Below are 12,803 nucleotides of genomic sequence, written 5' to 3' on the forward strand. Positions count from 1 at the left end.
AATTACTGAGTTCACCTTTAAAACCTATGACTTTTACTCCAATTAAAGAGATGGTTCCCCCAAAAAAGAAAATTCTGTCATCATTTACTCAACCACATGCTGCTCCAAGCAAACCTGTATGGCTTTCTATATTCTGTAGAACACACAAGCAGAATGTTAGTCTCAGTCACCATTGACTTTCATTGCATGGAAAAAAGATGCAATGAAAGTGAATGGTGACTGAGGCTAAAATGCTGCCTAACATCTCATTTGGTGTTCCACAAAATAAAGAAGGTCATACTGGTTTGGAACAACATTAGGGTGAGTATGTGATGACATTTAAGATAAATCAGTCAAACATCAGTCAGCTGGTGAGTGATGTTCAAAGATAATTGTGATGTAATTATGAATAAAGTTGAGTGATCATGGTATGATGGTGAGCTGGTGTTTGACTAAGTGCAGGTGATTGTCAGCAGCACCACCAGAGGCTGTGAGGGAATCACAGCAAACACGATCTCTTCAGTCTCCTCAGAGCTCTAGTGCAATACACATTCTTCTCCCAGCTTTGTCCCTCAATGTGAGTCGCGGATGAGAAAGTTGAAATCGCAGGTGCATGAAGCGCATCGTTCATTTTAAGACGCTATAAACGTGAAGAGAGGGAATATATATTGCGTCTTATTCTGTGATGGTGAGTTTGCGCTCGGATTTCCTTCACATCTCTTCATTCATTGATCATATTCTAACGCTACTGCAATACATGTTAAACGTGGGCGACCCATTCATTGCAAAACAACATATACAAGCACCTTACGATTTTAAACGGTGTGTTTCTAATGCGCTTCTCGTACGTTTTGTATAGATGGATTAATTATTCTTAGGATAAGTGAATATTCACAAAGAGACCGCATAGATTATATTGGTCTTAATGTTCAGTTATGTTGGTATCACAGTGTTATATAATTTCAAGATGATATATGGGCTTTAATGTGCCATTTCTTAAAAAATAAATAAATAAATAAATATAATTTAAAAAAAACATCCACACCATCACTTTAAAAAGAAGCATTTTCATCCTAAAGGCGTTTGTCGCAAGCATCATTGATTCATATGAGCAATGTCAAAAATATGTCCGTGTCTTATAAATAATAAGAACTGATGTGTGCATTATAAAAAATAATTTACATTAAAAATGTTGCACTGTGACAGTATATTTATGACAGTTCAGCACCATTCTCATTACTGTAATGTGAAAAACAACGATATATTATTTACATTGTTTAGTATTTATACATAATGGTAGTATTTGTTGTACTGCATTAAATTGTGCTGATTTGAATTAAAGGAAAATTCAGTGTGTCAGGACAGGAGAATTCTCATTATTACAGTAATGAGAATCTAATCAGAATAATGAGAATTCAAAAGTTTAACATCTGGACACATTACAGTAATGACTGTTGAAGAGAGAAATATGCTTTATTTTCATGAAAGAAATGTCGCAATGCAAATACAACCTTAATAGTCCTAAAATAGGCCTTTTATTATATATGCAAAATAAAATGTCTTATGTTTTTCTTTAAATTTTTGGGTGAAATGTGACCTAGACATGTTTTTTGTTAGCAAACGCATCAATAGAGGAAAACACACTTTTGATATGAACATGTTATGATACATTATATGAACCAAACTCATTTCTGTCTGGGGAATGTTACCAGTGCATGTTACAGCAAAGAACCCGTGTAAAGCCAATAATCAGCCAACTGCTCTTGCTTTAGAGCTGTTTTCTCTCTTTCAATTGCTTCGCACATTACCATTGATGAATCAGTCCAGATTTCTGCAGTGAATTTGAAGGCATGCAGTGACTCACAGCACAGAATAATGTTGCTTTTACATTCATGCAAAATAAATCCAACCACTTCTGTTTTCCCTTTCAAAATTAGCATCATATACATTTCTGTTGATTTGCTCATTACTCATTACTTTAATTTGCCTCTTTTAAGGTCATAATGTATAATGACTTTCATTTTGCTGAGCAGCCTTTACAAACTTCACATTTGACCTTGAAAATTCCAAATATTTTGACATTATAAACCATGTTAAGTTGATATATCACAGTGTTCTGTGAATTCCATTCATAATTCTTTGATTCGATGATGAAAATGTGCATGTTTTTACTTGTAATTTATGTGTGTGTGTTTGTGTGTGTGGGTCAGGTTTTGCTTAAATTGAACTGGCCATATATCCCCATGATGATAAAAATGGCTTAATAAACATACTATAATGTCTTAATGAAAATCTAAAATGCAAAAAGGTTTAGTGGTTAGAAAATATCATTAACTCAAGAAAAAGCCATAGAAGTCAAAGGAAAGTCCCACCATGATAGAAAAACTAGTGTGTGTGTGTGTGTGTGTGTGTGTGTGTGTGCGTGCGTGTGTGTGTGTTTGTGTGTGTGTGTGTGTGTGTGCTGGATGTATATGTCTCAGTGTAAAAGAAAATAATACAGCAATATCATTACAGCAGTAACATAAAAGAAAAAAACATACTAGGTTATATGATAGTCATTATTATTGCCAGATGCTCTTTTTCCTCTGCATCAAGAGCACAGACCTACTTTCAGCAACAGAGCTGTGTTCCCTGCACTTTTCATTATGATGGTTATCAGAGCCCCAGTGTGTGTTTTGCATCCATAAAAAAAACCCCATGTCTGTTATTTGATTGACAGTCAACTATCTGTCTCTCCTTGAAGTGCCTCTCTTGCTTGTCCATGGGGGTTACAATAATGGCACAGAGTAAAAAGAGAGAATTTTTCAAAGAAAGACTGTATAAATCTACATTTCAGAGAGTGTGAAAGTGAAATCGTCAGAATCTCTAGAGATTTGGGCTCAGTGAAAGTAAACCATGCGCATACATACATATTTTAGGGAAATCCAGCTGAAGTTTCAGGCATTTGGCACTTTTTGACTTTGAGTTGCTAATATGTGGGCTGGACTCACACATTTTGTTAAGATATATAGCAGGACCATTGCTGTTTACCTAACAGAACAAGCATTTGGTCTGTCAAAGGAAAACAACAACTGTAGTTTTGTTAGCTGTGTTCTTACTGTGACATTGGACTGGGTAGCTGTGTTAGCCAGAATATTTTTCTGCACTTCAGTGACAATTAAGGCAAATCTTTGACTATTAGTGAATATTTTAGGGCAATCCAGCTGAAGTTTCAGGCATTTGACACTTTTTGACTTTGAGTTGCTAATTTGTGGTCTGGACTCAGCTGTATAGCTATTAGTACTTAAGTAGAGAGAGAAATGTAGCGGCAGTGGATGTGGCAGCCCTGGTGTGTAGCCCTCTTCATGTGAAGAACTATCTCGGGTGAAGACCTGCGAGTCTACCTGCGCAATACCTATCTTGGGTATAGACCTGCGAGGTTACCTGCACATGTCCACCGAGCAAGGACACCGGCAATGTGCCAGCCACTATGCTAAGTTTTGTCCTTCTTTTCTCTTCCTTTTCCACATAGTACTTCTATTTCTTTATTATAGTTACAGTATATTATGTGTTTCCAGTACATTCCTGTTGTTTCATGTAGGCGAAAATCTACACGCACACGCTATAGACTATGCACTTCAAAGCACCTAAGGTCACTTAGCACTGCCTCTCCACAGCCCCTCTCCATATCTGTTGGACTGTGGAACTGCCAGTCAGCTGTCAATAAAGCTGACTTCATTCCGGCCTTTGCCAGTCAGTCAAAACTCAATGTTTTGGCTCTGACTGAGACCTGGATCTGCACAAACAACACTACAACTCCCTCAGCTCTCTCTACTGACTTCACTTTCACCCACACCCCTCGTCTAACTGGGCTGGGTGGGGAAATGGTTTGCTCATTTCCAACTCATGGAAATTCACTCCGCTCTCATCTCTTTGCAATAATGCAACTTTTGAATATCATGCCATTACTGCCACTAATCCTGTGAAAATTAACTTTTTCTATCGTCCCCCAGATCAACTAGGCAACTTTACTGAAGAGCTAGATGTATTGCTGTCCTCATTCCCTGAGGATGGCACTCCACAAGTCAAATGACCCTGCAGACCTGAGCAAGTATCAATCACTTTGATCGTTTCTAGTGCTAAAATGGATTAATACCAGAATAAGATCAGTAACACTTCAGATTCACATAAATTATTTTCAGCTTTCTCATCTCTTCTCTATCCTCTTCCACTACATCCTACTTCTTCTCTGACTGCTGATGACTTTGCCACGTTTTTTACTGACAAAGTAGTGAGCATCAGCAGCCAGTTCTCTACACCTAACACCCACAGCCACTCTTTTCCAACATCCCATCCTCTGTTCTCTTCTTTCTCCTCTCTCTCCTAGACTGAGGTCTCCAAAGTGCTTCATTCTAACCGTCCTACCACCTGTCCACTTGAACCTGTCCCCTCACATCTTATGCAAGCTGTCTCTCCATCAATCTTACGCTCACACATATAATCGTATAATCTCTCACAACAGGAAACTTTCCCAATACATTAAAGCAGGCTCAAGTAATCCCACTACTCAAAAAACCAACACATAACCTGAAAGTAGTCGACAACTAAAAGCCAGTCTTTCTCCTACCTTTCCTGTCTAAAACTATTTGGAGGGTCGTATTCAACCAGTTGTCAGCTTTTCACACACAGAATAACCTATTCGACGGACATCAGTCTGGCTTCAAAAGAGGACATTCAACAGAGAATGCCCTCTTGTCAGTACCTGAAACACTGCGACTGGCAAGAGTTAACTCCAAATCATCCATCCTCATCCTCTGTGATTTGTCTGCTACTTTCAACACAGTGAACCACAATATTCTTCTGTCCACCCTCTCTGACCTGGGCATCACAGGAACTGCACTTGGATGGGTTGAATCATAGTTGAATCGTAGAGATGGTCTTCAATCAGCCAAAAAGGGCTCATGTCACCCCACACTTGATTTCACTTCACTGGCTACCTCTAGCTGCCCGTACCAATTCAAGGCTTTGAGTCTGGTCCTCAGGACAGCCCATGGAACTGCACCATCTTACTTCAATTCACTTCTCCAGGTTTATGCTCCAACTCGCTCTCTGCGATCTATGAATGAGCGGCGCCTGGTGGTCCCATCACAAAGAGGCTCAAAGTCTATTTCACAGTATTTCACTTTCTCTGTTCCACTGGGATGGAATGAGCTTCCAGCATCCACATGATCTGCTGATACCTTCTCAACATTCAAGAACCAGCTGAAAACACATCTGTTCCTCAAGCACTTAACCAATCCACACTGATTGCACTTACTATTGAACTTAACTTGCACTTACTGTACAAAAAAAAATAAATACTTCTGTCTCTTTCTTCTGCGCTAGTACCTATACTACTCCAGCCACCTTGAGAGCTTGGCAGTACAACATTGTAGAAGTTGTTGAACTTTGTATAACAAATTGCTTGCTATGTTCCTCATTTGTAAGTCGCTTTGGATAAAAGCGTCTGCTAATGACTAACTGTAAATGTAATACACACACCAATCCTATCTCAGATTCCACCAAAAATATCTGTAATATTGATTAGGGTGAACGATCCTCTCTGCCCATATTTGGATGACTTCCACCTCCAGTTGCAGTGATCTGAATCCTGATACGGTTGGTTAAGAGTTTCATGGTGCTGAACAATATACTAAATCATTTAATTTTTTTCTCTGGTGGGCCCATCCAATCTTAAAGTGTTAAGGCATAATCTGGCTTGCAGGGTTGGGCGAATTTCAGAATTTAAAGGTGAAGTGTGTATTATTTATTACTTTTTTTAATGTTAAAATACTTTCTCCTGTAGCTGCTTAATACGCAGAGACAAATGTAAGTAGGGCTGGCTACTGATACAGATTTCCTGACTTGTTTTTATTCCAATTTGAATCCAATTTAGATTTAATTTGATTCGATTCTGATTAAATTGGGTTATATTTCAGTTATAATATGTAATTTCCTTACATATGAAAGCAATTTATAATTCTTAATATCAATTTAAATACCAAAATATTTACAAAATGAGTAATTATTCAAGACAAGTATAAACAGTCAGTAGTAAAGTAATAACAAAGAAACATATTACAAGCAATAGAACAAATAAAAACAAAAGAACAAAACCTAACCCATGATTGAGAGGGGGATTGTGGGATTGGCAAAGGTGCAGAGAAAGCGTTGAGGTTGGTTGAGAGCGTAAAAAAGTTGAGAAAAGCTCGGCTTTATGCCAATGACAAGCAAAGAACGCTGGGCAGCAGCCAATCACTATGAGCTGAATCGGTGATGTCTGTCATAAGCGCTTTAAATTCTGCTTTTAATGCTGGAGTTTCTGCTGTTCTATTCAGACTTCAGTGCCACTTTTTATTAGGTGTCTTTAACTACTATATACTAACATTAAAGTACATACAGTACACTTATTGTACTTATTGTTTAACTACATGTTGTTCTGAAAAATTCTCACAAGATTTACATTTGCTGCTACTGAGGTTGGGGTACGGGTAGGTTTAAGAGTAGGGTTTGGGTTTAGATGGTACCATGATAAAATGCCATTTTATTCCTTACCCACAATCTTCCCTTTTTACACATTTTTCACTATTTATACATGATGCTATTTGTACTCTAATGGTCACCAGCCATTTACACATCTCTGTACAATGCACCATATCTATTTATATTCCTTGTCATTTGCACTGAGCTGGTCTCTACTTCTGTGCCGCATAACCTCTGCACTATTATATATATATATATATATATATATATATATATATATATATATATATATATATATATATATATACAGTATATATTGCTGATTGCACATCTGGTAAGATGCTAACTACATTTCATTGGCTCTGTACTGTACACTGCACAATTACAATAAAATTGAATCTAATCTAATCTAATCTGATCTAGATTAGGGTTGAGTTAAGGGTAATGGTTGTGGTAGGGTTAGGTTTAGGATAAGGTTAACAGTGTAACTACACATGTAATTAAATGCAGAATCTTTAAATGTAATTATAATGCAACAACACGTATGTACATAATAAGTTAATTGTATCAAATGCTTAATTAAACAGTAGTTAAAAAAACCTAAAATAATAAAGCTGGTCCCAGACTTCAAATAATGATAGCACACATTCATTGTGGCAATACTGTGGCTGGGTAATAAAAATGGTAATAAATCAACACTGTTTGTATACTTTGGGCATTTGGAAATTTCCAACTGTAATCGCACATATATAGAATATTATTGCTCATGTATTGAAACCAGTCATTGACAATACTGACTGGCTTTGCATATTACAAACACGCCCCAAAACGGTAGCTGTCTAACGTGGTGAGGGGGCCGAACGGATTTTTCCACAACATTGGACATGTTGATTTTCTACCTCCTTCAATTGGATAGTACAGTATATATAGAATTATACAGGTGATTTAGTGTGTGTTTAGTTCTGCCGTTGTGCATCCAAACTAAACAATAAACAGACTGATCTCACACCGAAATTGGAAAGAATAGGTTGACTTTTCTTTAGTTTAAATGGGTCTGTGATTACTGAAATGTGAAACACTGCCCCCAGTGGCCAAAGCGGAAACTGTTGTTGAGCGTATGGGTATGTGTGAGCTCCATTTTCTGGGTAAAATGTCCACAGAGGGGCGCCAAAAGCAAGTTCTGAAGCAAGTTGTTTTCAGCTGTACAGGCTGTAATACAGTAAAGAGGAATGCATATTTTATAAACCGTACCCTGCAAACTAAACACCAAGCCTAAACCTAACCATCAGTGGAGTGAAGATATAATGTTAGAGGGAAAAATGCAACCTCCGAATCATGATCGTCACTGATGTGACGATCACTGACGTGATTACTTCCTGGTTTCAACGCGGGATCCAAACTGGGGTCTCCCATGCTGCTGAATTAACACGCTTCCGGTCGCGCCACAGGAAGTCTAGTTCTCTGCATAACAATAATGGCCGTTTCCCAATCTCTGGCCGTTTTTTAAACTGGGATGGGCATTTTTCAACTATCCAATGAAAGTAGGGATGTACAATGTAGTAGGCAAATCAAGTAAAGTGGTTGAAAAATGCCAATCCTGGATTAAAAACGGCCATTGACTGGGAAACGACCGTTTTTGTTCTGCCGAGACACAAGTCTCTGCCACAGGGAAAGGTAAACACACTTGAGCTGATACAAAAATGTCTGATAGGAAATTATGCTTGTCATTGACTCAGCATAATGTGGCCAATCCTAGGGTACCGGAACTCTTGGAAACAACATGCCGACTTCTTGTGTGACCATGTTGCAATAGCCACGGTGGTGCATTGTATCATGATGTGGACAATAGCAGAAAAGATATTGCAGTTTATAGAAGCAGCTCTCTACAGTATGTGTGTTTTAAAACATTGTGCTGTTTCTTTCAGGCTTTATAAGGTGTACAATCTCTGAAAACTACAGTGAGCAGAATGTATAGACACACGGCACGAGAGGTCTTTCTCATCCTCTTCCTCATCATCAGTCTGGTAAGAGCACAGACAGCTGTGTATTTGTATGTGGTCATGTATTCTCATGAAAAAACACAACCTGGTCTCATAGAATCATGTTATTATGCCTACTTTTTTGCAGAATTATTATCACGTGGCTTGTTGTACTTATCGCTTATGTTTCCTGCTGAACACTAGAGGCGCTACAACAACAATTACTTTTATTCCCTTTTACACAAATCATGAGTAAATTGGCAGATTATCAGTTCATAAACATTTTATGCATTTGGCAGACACTTTTATCCAAAGCGACTTACAGTGTACTCATTGCAGGGACAATACCCCCAGAGCAACCTGGAGTTAAGTGCCTTGCTCAAGGACACAATGGTGGTGGCTGTGGGGATCGAACCTGATTACCAGTTATGTGCTTTAGCCCACTATGCCACCACCACTCACATCTACTATTCACCCTGTTCCTCACATAATGTTATCTTAGAACATCTAAACACTTTTACTATAGCGCATGACTTGTAATGCGAAACAATTGAACGTTTGCATTACATAACCAACTACATTTACAAGCTTGTTTGATTGCGATCAAATTGCGCGGTAGCTCAACTGATAGAGCATTGCACTTGTGTTGCAGAGGACCGGGGTATGAGTCCTGAAGAGCACGTGAGTTGATAAGTGAGCTGAAAGTGTCATAGAAGCACCACAAAATGATATGATTGCTTCAGTAATTGCGTTTTTCATGACAAATGAGCTTTTATGACACTATCGGTTAGGTTTAGGTTTAAGGTAGGGAGGTAGGTTTTGCTTGATTTAAAACTCGATAGATCATTAATCTTAAAAACCTCATCTCTTTGGGGGAACATTTAACCCGCTTTTAGCATCAGACGGTGGACATTTCACCTCGGAACTGCCGCGATACATGTGCTAAACCACATAAAATCCTTTTGCGAAAATGTCGCCACAGTCACATAATTTTCATGAGATCAGGCCACTAGCAACACACCCTAGTAAAAATCCAGTTCTGTTTTAATGCCACTGCCAGTTTGAGAACATGTAATAGAGGTTGACCTTTTAAAAAGAAAGAAAAGAATAAAATACATCCTGTGTTTTTAAGATATCAACAGTTAAAGTTTTGTCTTACTTGTTTTGTTATTTCTTGGTAATTTCCCTGCAGTGAGGTTACAGACATCTGACATTACAAACATAATAAGATAAAAATCTTATCTTTTATCTTACAAAAAAGAGAAATAAAGATGCTTGAATTGTTCTATTAATGTGTACTTTAACTATAAATCTTGTAATGTTATTGCTAAGAGGTCACTCTTTTCATTTCAGCAGACTTTATAGAAGTCCTCAATTTATTCATAGAAAATATACACTTTGACTCAGATGTTTCTCCTGAAATTAGTTTTTTTTTTAGGAATAGTTACAGAGACAATTGTTGACATGCAATGTAAGACTATAGAGCTATACAATAATGTGGATAGCAAAGCTCAGCTAATTAGATCTTGAAAGAATTTGATGAGAAATTTTCATACAGAGTTTATACGGAGATCTCTGACTTTTGAATGCAGAATTTAGTATCTTGGCAAATCTGAGCACAGTCTGAGACATTGTTGAAAGATTACAGGGTTTTTTTCTCAGGAGAAACACCTGAGAAGCAGGAGGTTTCCATGTGCACTCTTTAATGTTACTGCTGTTTTTTTCGTTCCTATGGGTCAAAGAGTGTGTATATGTCTGCAGAATGAGTCGTATTCTGAATGGTGGAAGCTCAGTTAGTATCAATACACTCAAATGCATGCAGTTACTGATATACATAGTGGACACGCATATGACACACAAAATTGCACTCAGACTCTTACCTGCTTTATTTGATCTTGATTTTCACAAATTTTCTTGGAATCTGTTTGGGAATAGAGTGCAACAGTCTGGATCTGGAAGTAAAAATCTCATTCATTTTCTCCATAGGTGAACAGATTTTTATGATAACTTATAAACTTTAAAGACCGGCCACTCCCTTGACACACTGTGAATGACACAATCAAGTCAGTCTCCCTACACTCTCAAAATACATATATATTTGCATATATATGAATATTTTGCAGTGGAATTTAAACATACTGTTTATATACTCATAATCATTTTAAAAGAATATTGTTATATTATTCCATTTTTAATTCGGTGTCATTCGCAGTGCTTCATGGGATTGTAGTTAATGTCCTCATTAAAGACGAAAAGTACACAGTCTTGTACCTTTGTCTTTTTTGTCCAAATTTCAAATACTTTTTTGTTTTAAATTAAAGTTTGCAATGTTGTGATTCACCTCGGATTCACCTAATGAAGGATTTTATGAAATCCCTATATGGAAAAAAAATGAATGGGAAAAATACTTCTAGACAGCTGAAAATTTGGCAGGCATGCGCAGGCACTCTGTTGTACAAAGCAAAACAACAAAAGCATATTTATCTAATGAAAATCCACTGTGTAAAATTAAAATCTAATGCTTGAGTCTATAAATAGGTTCCTTGGCTCCAAATTGCCCAGTGTGGTCAGCAGCAATGATGACGCAGCATCGTTCATCAAATTATTTGTGTTTCTGGGAAGATTTTATTTTCTCTGGAATCTGTCCTCTCTCTTACAGACTGTAGGCAGGATCTATTTGGGTCAGGGGTTTTGGGTCTAGCCCCTCAATTAAGTTTTGAATTGTCCCAAAGGAAGTAAAAAAATAAAAGGTTGGGGTTCTAAAGAGAACATACTCTATACCAAAATGATTTAATATACACTCACTGTGGACTTTATTAGGAACACTTGTTCTCCTACATATTCATATGATTATCTAATCAGCCAATCGTGTGGCAGCAGTGCAATGCATAAAATCATGCAGAAATGGGTTAGGAGCTTCAGTTAATATTCTCATCAACCATTAGAATGGGAAAAAATGTGATCTCAGTGATTTCGACCATGGCATGATTGTTGGTGCCGGATGGGCTGGTTTGAGTATTTCTGTAACTGCTGATCTCCTGGGATGTTCAGGCACAACAGTCTCTACAATTTACTCAGAATGGTGCCAAAAGCAAAAAAACATCCAGAGAGCGGCAGTTCTGTGGATGGAAACACCTTGTTGATGAGAGAGGTCAACAGAGAATGGCCAGACTGGTTAGAGCTGACATAAAGGCTACAATAACTCAGAAAACCACTCTGTACAATTGTAGTGAGAAGAATAGCATCTCAGAATGCACAACACGTCGAACCTTGAGGCGTATGGGCTACAACAGCAGAAGACCACGTCGGGCACTTTATTAGGACCATAGTGTTCCAATAAAGTGCTCAGTGAGTGTATATGCATACATATCACTTAAGCAATGTTTTGATAGCACTTTCAAACAATTTTTCAGTAACCAAAAAAGTAAAAATATATATATGTATATATTAAAAAAAAAGATAAAAAATTTCTCAAAGTGCATGTACTATATTTTCAGCGGGTGCCAAATAGACACTCGCGAACAGAAGCTGCACGTATGCTTTTCGTTATCATCAGTATCAGACGATACATAGACGAAACATAAGTACTGTCATAATTTAACACTTCATTATAGATTTACCAACCTGGTCTCGTATCAAGTCGTAATAATAGTAAGAAATCATAAGAAACCGACTTTCACTCCCACAAAGAAAAATAAACGAACCAACAAACAATGTTAATACAATTTTACTTAAATGTAACCCCTAATCTAAGCCTTAAATGCCTTACCCAAACCCTGAACCTAAACCATGAACCTTTACCACAGAAAAAAGACAACATCGGGGTTCAGAACAAGAAAAGGTTTGCACATTACAGGTTATTGATGAAGATCAGTCATTGTTTTGCTTAAATAAATATGGAATGATTAACCAAAATTGTTCACAGACAATTCCTTTCTTAAATGAAATGTTGGAAATGAGGCTATAAATGTGATGCTTGTATTGGTTCGATTTGAAATTCATTATGTAGACTGGTTGGTCTTGATGGAAATAAAAGTCGTACCTTATCACATGAGCTAAGTCGTACAATATCTTACAATTTTGCCATCTCATATGAGTTGTCACGAGACTATGTTGGTTTACATATTACATATACATTATTTATTTCATTTTTTGGCTTACGTTCAGTTGAACGCAACCAACTTCAAATGATTGCGCCCTAAAAATACCTAGATTCCCCAGAAGCTAGTTTTAGCTCGATTTTCAGGGATGGTACATAGAGGGACGTTCAATCAAACACTGGAAAAAACCCTACAGATGGCAGAGGCAGACAAAACACTACCTCTGTAAAGGACAACATCTATA

General features: G+C 37.4%; 1 protein-coding gene across 4 annotated transcripts in view; it reads left to right on the forward strand.

Annotated features, from left to right (window-relative positions):
* The first annotated feature begins 479 nt into the window (after positions 1-479).
* Positions 480-12,803, forward strand: part of adcyap1r1a (adenylate cyclase activating polypeptide 1a (pituitary) receptor type I) — a 62,081-nt gene continuing 49,757 nt past the window's right edge. For all 4 annotated transcript variants that reach the window (XM_051701707.1, XM_051701708.1, XM_051701709.1 and 1 more), the window contains exons 1-2: positions 480-667; positions 8,406-8,504. In XM_051701707.1, coding sequence (XP_051557667.1) covers positions 8,448-8,504 — 57 coding nt within the window. In that variant the 5' untranslated portion in view covers positions 480-667; positions 8,406-8,447. The remainder of the gene's footprint in view (positions 668-8,405; positions 8,505-12,803) is intronic.

Source organism: Myxocyprinus asiaticus, chromosome 6 (assembly GCF_019703515.2).
Source record: "Myxocyprinus asiaticus isolate MX2 ecotype Aquarium Trade chromosome 6, UBuf_Myxa_2, whole genome shotgun sequence".
NCBI classification, from domain to species: domain Eukaryota; kingdom Metazoa; phylum Chordata; class Actinopteri; order Cypriniformes; family Catostomidae; genus Myxocyprinus; species Myxocyprinus asiaticus.